The 8977-nt window shown below is 43.2% G+C and overlaps 1 protein-coding gene across 9 annotated transcripts in view; it reads right to left on the reverse strand.

Moving 5' to 3' along the window:
* ANK3 (ankyrin 3) overlaps window positions 1-8096 on the reverse strand; it is a 327597-nt gene extending 319501 nt beyond the window's left edge. For 6 of the 9 annotated variants that reach the window (XM_085553950.1, XM_085553966.1, XM_085553943.1 and 3 more), the window contains exon 1: window positions 7829-8096. In XM_085553950.1, coding sequence (XP_085410076.1) covers window positions 7829-7882 — 54 coding nt within the window. In that variant the 5' untranslated portion in view covers window positions 7883-8096. The remainder of the gene's footprint in view (window positions 1-7828) is intronic. The other 3 variants (XM_085553951.1, XM_085553969.1, XM_085553937.1) reach the window with 1 other exon arrangement.
* Between the last annotated feature and the right edge of the window lie 881 nt (window positions 8097-8977).

An 8977-nucleotide genomic window follows, 5' to 3' on the forward strand; every position in this document is an offset into this window, starting at 1 on the left:
TTTCCCAAGTTTATTAAACAAAACTTATAAGCTTCTAAATTGAATAAAACAATACGTTGCTCTGAAAGTAATGCTTCCCATTTATTACCATAAACACTGCCGTAAATACAAAAAGCACAGTAACACTATTGGATAGAGTAAATTCTGAGCTACAAAACACGCTATTTCAACAGTCACTGCCAGTAATTCTGCATTTTGGCCACTGATGAACAAGAGCAGGCATGTCACACTCATACAACTTTGCACCAATAGAGGTGACCCACTGCTGCTGCTGCAATGCAGCACTCACTGCCCCTCTGTGCTCACATCCACTGGTTGATCTCCATAATAGTACAGCAAACATCGATAAATGTCAATAGGTGCCAATATTTCCACATGGAGGGATTCAATGACACATCTCTGCAGCTTCCTCACTTCCAAGTCAAATGTCATCATGTCAGACTGCCCCTCTGCCACCATCTATCACACAGCAACACAGAATATCAGTGGGAAGGTTCAACCTCTACTACCATAACAACATCCACCTCTGACATCATGGACCAACAGAATAAGTAGAAGGCAATACTTCAGAGCAGCCCTCAAAGAACACATAGATCAGTCTGTTGTTCCTATAAAATACACACATGAATTTCAGAATTGTGGATTTAATAAGATAATCTGATAGTCCTGGATAGCATCATCACTTTTATGCGTGATCCTTATGTGACCTAAATTAGAAATCTACAATAGAAATATATAGTTTAGTTGTGTTTTATTTGAGGAGCTGCATTCCTTCCAACTCAGATGATATCCTATGCTGTTCATAGCCTACCAGAAGTTGAACCATTCCCAGGCTCTACACATGCAAGGGACAAAGCCAGTTCCACTTCCCCAGCCAAAGGCTGTGATCCCATTTGTTACAATTGGGAAGATTCACGTGGTGAAAGCAGAACACGAAATATAACAACAAAGGGACCAGAGCAGATAGGGCAATATTTTACAAGACAGTAAAGGTACTTACTCCTCTCCGAAGATCAAAGCTTGCAGGAAAGACTGCACAAGTGAGGGATCTCCAACCAGACATCCTTCCCCAGTGGCAGTCAGCCCTTGAATGGGGTCTAAGAGAGGTGCAGCCAGGCTCCACCCCTTCTGCTCACTCACCTGAATTGCCTTCACCTGTGCTCCCAGGGCTGACCAGGTCCTTTCCCCAGGTGCTCAATCAGCAATTCAGGCCATGACTCAACAGTTCCCATACACCGTTAAGTACAGATTTACACATTATCACACAGGTTCGATCTGTTGGATACTGCACTTCCTAAAGTTCTTAAAGCCTGGCTGTTCTACTTTCTCATTATGGAAGAGCACCACATGTAACTTTCACTGACCAGCAAAACCTGTGAGGAATTCAAGTGACAAATACAGCTGGATTTGCTGCACTCACACCAACAACAGCTGTCATGGAAACAAGAAAAAGGAGTTTTACATTAAAACAAAGCAAGTGGTTTATTTCCATGGGTATTGACAGTTCTCCCCCGGCTCTAGTGTTTTTCATGCAGAAAACCTAACGTGCTTATTATGCTCAATTGCTAAAATCGTCTGCACCATTTGGAACCTGTGCAAAAATAACTCAGTGACAAAATTACAGGTGTCTGATAGAACTACTGCTCCTTCCATTGAACCAAGCTTAATAGCATTGCTGCATTATTTATGGAAGTCTTCTTACACACATACCACCAAAGTAAATGTTACCACATGAACCACTCAATCTATAGCAGACATAAAACATGGGTCCTGCTTTTAAGTTTTTCTCAAGTGTCTCAACTTGGCAATAACTTGACCTGATATGCTTTTTTTTCCCTCCTCCCCATACATCTGAGCTCAGTACAAGGTTATTCTTTGCACATTTGGATTGTTGCTGAATATTATATTTCCTTTTTGTTCCACTTTGATCAAGGGAAACCTCTTCTAGAACAGCTTGTTTGTTAACATGCTCTTTAGGAAGACAGGCACATTAAAGGCAAGGGAAAGACACTACAGAAAATAGGCATTACCATGATTGCAATAAATGCAACATAGAATGAATAAAAAAATCAATTCAGAAGCATGTTGTTACCTACCCAAATCACTGCAGCAAGCAATTCAAACCGCTTGTAACTATCTGGAGTAATGCAGTTAACAGAATGAAGAACACATCAGTTTGAAAGCAGTTTTAATTTAGTCAAAAAAAAACCACCAACAGACCAGAAAACAACACACCACCTCGTTGCTTATATCCTGTAAGACCAAAGCTTTCACAGTAAACTTATATTAGCATCTGAAAACAAACAGGGCACAATCGGAGCAGGGAGAAAGAGCTGCATAAATAAGCAACAGTATTAAATAAGCAGAGAGGGACAAGAACCGTGACTTCCAAAGGGCAACTACAGAGCACATTGCCTAGAGTCATAATTCTCATAGAAGTTGTTTTCTTTGCTATCATAGACTTCCTGATGGGCATATGGATGGTAATAAAATATGAAAATACTGCTTGCCAGAAATATTATCGTTCATGATAAAAAAAATGCTGGGATCTGGACTACTGGTCAGATGGGAGACAGAGAGAAATATTTGGAAGGGCAATTACAAGCAGCCCAAAATTCCACTGTCCTCTCCCACACGAGCACACAGGGCTGATATCCACTGAGAGCTGCTGATGGTGATGGAGAAGGGCAGGAGGAATGTTAACAATCCTCCCCTTTTGACCCACATCAAGGCTGAGATCACAAAGAGGCTTTGCAGGGGCAGAGCCTGGAAAGAAATCCAGGCCACACACAGGAGCCGTGCTGAACTAACAGGCTGGTTCATGTGAACCCTCCCCCTCGTCCTCTCCTGCTTTAAAATACAAAAACAACAAACAAACAAATCAATCAACACCTCAGTTATTAGAGCGTACCATATATTTGATCTTTATAATGATACCACTACTTTTTAATTGTAAGACTGGATAAAAACCACTTCATTTAGCACTTAGTGAAAACCACAGTGCTAAGGCACAGACTTCCCCAGCCACTAAATTAAACCTGCACCAGTTGTTCCACACAGCAAATTTCTAAGTGGGAGATGCTGTTTAGGAGATTCTTGCCTTTTCCTTACAGACTGCGACTTGTTCCTACCTTCCCACCAGGGCCTACTATCCCACAGCAAGGGTAACTCGTGCATTAGCAAAGTCATGAGCTGTGAAATGATTTGGCTTCCCACACAGACACTCGCGCTCTCTGCAGCATCCTTTGAACAGGAATAAGCAGAACTAAGGTGTCAGAAGAAGAAGAGAGGAAATTGGCTTTGTCATCATTGACTCAAAACATTCAATCACACACACTGATCATTCACCTACAAAATGGGGTCATGTCTGTGGCACAAGTCATCGCTGCTCAAAACAAACGTCACAGAGGGAGCAAGTCCACATCCTGACACACTCGTTCCCTTCCACTTCTCAGGCTGCAAGCACAGCACCCTTAGAATCTGAGCTGAATTCCACCAATAAGGTAATGAAGGCTCATGGATCTCCCCAACAAAATAAAAAAAAAGATAATAAATAAATAAACTTATTCAGTAGTGTGAACGCAATGAGTGATGAAACATAGCATGGTACTAGAAAGGACAAGGTTAAATAGAAACCATCTCTACTACCTCAGTCAAAGCACCAAGAAGCTGCTCCACATAACTTTGGAAATGTTAATCCAGACTCAAAAAAAAAAAACAAACAGGCAGTAGAAGACTCAGAAACCCTGTGAATATTTGTCTTTTCCTAACATAAAGATCAACAAAACCTACCAACACAACAACTTAGTAGACATTATATTAGACCTCCACCACAAAAAGCAACTACATGTGCATGTAACATTAACAAGTGAGGTGTCCTAACAAACAGTTAAGAGTGCCTTCCATCTTTGACTCATTTTCTCTCCCCACTTTTCTCACCTTAAAGGCAGCTTGCTCCACAGCTCTGGATGACATAGGTACCAGTTTATGTTCCTCGCATATTACACAAGGGAGCCATACAGGTACAGAGATAGACAGAGATATTGTTTCACAGTGCCTTAAATCCACTCTTTGATGACAGATAGCCCCTAAAAGAAACAGCCCACCAAAAAATAACCACCAGAGCGAAAAACACCACGTAAGTCCTCCCTCATCTACAGAGGAGCACCGAGGCCACTGGAAAATAAGCAACAAATAGTTTTAAGTTTTGAAGATGTTATAAAACTTATCAATTCTTTGAGCTTTTCCTTCAACCACGATTATTGTGATCACTTCTAACCCTGGTTATCAGGGTAAGTACCCTCCCTGCCAAACATCCATCATATGATTATTACCATTACTTTTCAATATTATAGACTACTCCTACCTATACTTTGATGGCTTTTACTTTTAAGAGGTTTTTGTTTGTTTGTTTTCTCCCCCTGAATGCAGTTAGAACTGAAGGCCAGCTGACACACTTTTTGTGTTAAGTATTTACCATTTTATTATGCCCCAGAGCCACAAAATTGAAAAGCATGCTTGGGTCAGTTGGCCTTGTATGGTTTCACCTCCCCACTCACATGACCACAAAACAGACTTTACACATCAATTCCCAGAACACCGACCTCAAATGGTGAGTGGTGAGTGTTGCAGCACAGAAGCAAAGCTGTCTGCATCTCTGGATTCCTCCACAGCACAACCAGAAAGCTCCAAAGTAAAGGGGAAGTGAATATAACAGTAAGAACCTCACCCAAATTAACAGCCCATCAGCAACACCTGCAGCTTTCCTTCTTACCCTGTCAGCTTTGCTTTCCCATTGCAAGAGCCTGACTTTGGAGCTACTGTAGGTTCAGATATAGGCCAGACTCATCTCAGAAAGTTAAAAATACAGACTAGAACTACTTAACTTTTCAGCATTGTCATATCTGTTCTCCACTGTGTTTGGGAGTTCTCTGTACAGTAAGCCCAGCAACTTCAGGATAGACTGTCTTGGAATGTCCTAAAGATGTTAAAGAGTTAACTGGAGGTGATCTCTATTAGGATGGCTTTCCAAATGTAGATGTTATACCAGAGGTTTTAAAACCAAAAATGAAGTCCCCACAAAGACTGTGCAAGAAACAAGCTCCTGTATGGCAAACATATGCTATTAACAACTCTGTCATTGAGGAATGTTATTTTTCTTTCTACCACTAAAAGAAGCTGTCATCGTGACCTGTTTAACATAATAACCCAGAAGATGAGTGCAGAAGCTCAGCCAGCTCTTCCTTTAGTATAATAATGTGGTTGGGAAAGCTTCAGTGCATGAACACTCTCTGCTATGGCTATGTAGAAAATATTACAAGCTAATGGAAGGAGTATGAAGTCATAATCAGATAGAAAGGGCATCACATACTGATAAACTCCTGATGTGAGCATCAGATACTATATGGAAACTTGGAACAGTTCCTCCTGTGAAGGGCACCAACCCAGATATGCCCTTGGAGAGCAACTTCTTCAGTTACAAAAGTTACACTCCTTTCTCTTCAACAAGTGAGCAGGAACTGAAGTTTTAAATTGATTAAGTCGAAGAAATAACAGTATGAGAAGTGAATGCTAGCTCATTTCTATAGGATGTCATGGGGGGGGGTACAGAAGGAGCAGCAGCCACTGCTCCAAGTCTGCACTGCATGGTTTTGTTCAAGATGCTAATAAAACTGGGACAGGCTGCAACAGCACAAAATCTTCACGTGAATGGGACAATGACTGACACAAGCAGAGCAAGGTCCTCAGAACTTCACCATCACGCTATTTTTGTTAATATTCTAACAGTGATTTCCTTGGTTTTCCCCTTCATCTCCCTCACCCGCTACTCTCAGCCTGTAACGCATCCTCTGTGCAGCCATAAAAGTCCCAATAACAATGAGAGAAAAAACAGCACAAGCAACTGCTGTTTCCAATGCATTCATGCAAACACTTGTGTGGTTTAAAAGTTGAGAGCAAGAGCACCAAACGTCCAGAGGTGCATACAAGTTATCAGAAGGGCAGCAAGTTCTATTTCTCATTTTTGCTGTATTTATCCACATATTCAGGTTAGAAAGGAATGGGAATCCAAACCAGCTTTATCACATTAAGGAAGAAGTACCTTAAAAAACTACTTTGAGGGATTTGTTTTGAAACAGTCAAAACTTCATTATTTTCCTTCCTAGAAATGCCAGCATGATAAACACCACTCAACAAACGTTACACGGTTTCCAATTCCTGCACAGAGCCCACACAGAACACGTGTTTTATAACACCCTCATGGCCCAGGTTCTTTAGCACTCAGCTTTTTACAGAGAAATCATTAAGTGCCAAGAACTGTTTAAAAGAAAAACTAGTCTTCCTTGGGCCAAGTCATTGTCAAACTTGCTCAAAGAGCTACAAAAATTTTGCCTGATTAAAGATTGCAAAAGCACGCCTACCTTCCGAATTAAAGCAACGTGCCAGCTCCTATTTTGTCACCCAGAAAGCTGTGCCAAAGGGGCTGGAAATACCATTGTCAACAGGTTCATGCAGACCCGAATGTAAGTGGGAAATGTTCACACTCTGGGCAACACAGAGTAGCACAAATAACCTCTGGTGGGTATTTGACTGCTGTACCACCAGGACGGCAGTTTTTACATGGTGTCAAGAGCTGAACATACAGTTTCCAAGGAAAATAGTGAGAAATGGAGTTATGAAAGAAGAAAGCTCCGAGAACTTTGGAGTAGAGGAAGAAAAAAGTTAAGCTGGTGGAAATGTGGGGGTAAAAGCAAGATGAACAGGAAGCTGCCTGCACCCAACAGCTGTCTCAAACTGAGACGCAGGTAGTCTCACCTGTATGCTACATTCTTAACTTCTAAACCATCATATTCTCCAAAACTTTCATATTTCAACAGTTTGGGTTTTTCTTCTCCTGCACAACAGTAAGGCAACTGTCTCCTCTCTTCTCCCACAAAGGCCTTGAGTTTACATTAAGCTAAGTGATGAATTAAGTACATGAACTTACAATTTTTAGAATTAGGGGTAATGTCCTACAAGCTTTAGGCAATGCCCAGACTTGTTGAACCCAGTAAACTGATCAGATAGAAGCACCATTGGGCAAAAGACAGTTCTGCCAGCCACCTTCAGGCACTGCTCACTGACCCTCAGAACAGCCACAGCAGGAGAACAAGAACCAGAGAAACATTTGATTCCTCTACGTCCCAAATTCTTAACAGCAAAGTAGCCCAGCGCTACAACAGCAGCTTTAAAGGCAAGCTGATCTCTTTCCTATGCTGTTACAGCCTTTCAGACCCACTGCAAAGCTCAGAGATTAGAATCATTTAAGAAAGCAAACAAACAAACAACGGAAGGTATTTATCCACCAGTAAATACAATAACGCAGCAAATCTCAGCATTACGACAGATACATTTTATCACGTTACCCAAAGCGTGAGACCAACAAAGTAACACCTGGGAAAGAAAGGCGGGGCGATAACGCTTTCAATATCACAAGCCCCCGAGCCCATCAGTACCAGCACGTGAGTACCAGAGACAGGCGACACAGCAACGGCACATATAGAACACGAGCATTCTGCAACAGAAACCCAGCAACCAGCATTGGCGAACTCCCAATAGAAGGAAGTCACCTAGGACACGACGGGCGCACGGCAGCAGGAAAGCCCCCTCCCAGCTGCTCGCTACAAACATCGGCTCGGTTATTTAAGAGTTCATTTTTAGGTTATCCGTGAGCTGAGCAGCAGGGCCGGGGTTTTCTCACGTGCCTTCGCACCTGGAGGATGCACAGCGACGAGCAGGAGCGCCGTCGATGGAGAAAGAAGAGAACAGAAAGTTTCTTCTTTGCACTCACCTGGTCCCGGCCGCCCCGTCCCGCGGGGCAGGAGGAGGAGGAGGAGGAGGCCATGTTGCAGCGCGCTCGGCACCTCGTCTCACCTCGTTAAGCGTGGGGGCAGAGCCGTCCCGGACTCGCCCCCACCGACGGGAGGGGCTGCCCCTGGTCGCCGCCGCCCCCTCAGGTGGAGCCGGGCACGGCGGGCGGGGCGGCCCTGGGGCACCGCCGTCACTCCCGGGGGCTGCGGCCGTTCTGCCCCGCGGTGGCGCAGCGCGGAGAGCAGGTGGCGCTGCCGGCGGGCCGCACCGAGACAGAAGCGGCCGGCAGCAGTTGAGCTCGTTGTCATCCTTTGAATGACTTTATACCGCTTGTTCCGGGCGGGACTCGTTTCCTCAGCTCGCACAGCTGATGGCAGGAGGAATTTTTAAGCGTCCAAGCGTGATGCTTATGTGTAAATCTTGAGTCTCATCTACGTTCCCATGTGGAAGAGAATCTTTCTTGGCAGCTAGAGAGATACCTGGAAGGAAGGAAGGAAGTCAGCTTCCCTCGCTGCAGGACATGTTTCCAGTTGTGCTGCCCTGTCTGAGGTTTGGGATTTGCAGGTGCTATCAGGGCATGCTGGAATTTGTTAATAGGCACACAAGTGTTGTATTCAAGAGGTATCGCCCTTTAAAATTACCTAAATGCTGCTAAATAACTCCTACTGTCCTTTTGCTTTGTTACACTGACCGAATAATGTCTTCTTATTAATAGGTATTAAAAGATGCCAGTTGGTATTTGTGTTTATCTGCTTTTGAATGCGGTGGCCACAGGTTCTGTAATTACTATTTACAAACAAGTCAACTTTTTCAATCCCATCATTATGTACGAGACAGAATACACTGTTTCTCTTCTTTACAATAACACTGTTGTTGGAAATAATGTGATTATTATAGGAAAGACAAGACTATATTGACTCTTGCAGCTGTCCTCTACTCAGAATAGAAGTTGTTCAGAGTATTACGTTGGATTCTTAGCCATGAATACAACAGTAATGCCATAATCTGAGATTGGCATTGTAGGTCTGATCCTATATTCCTTGCACAAACAGCATTTCAGTTCAAGCAAGTGGGTGGAGAAGAACTGAATGCAGTTCTTGAGGGTTTGTGGTGGAGTGGATACCTGTCT

This window comes from Coturnix japonica, chromosome 8 (assembly GCF_054131305.1).
Source record: "Coturnix japonica strain WE chromosome 8, WE-NBRP24, whole genome shotgun sequence".
Lineage (NCBI taxonomy): Eukaryota > Metazoa > Chordata > Aves > Galliformes > Phasianidae > Coturnix > Coturnix japonica.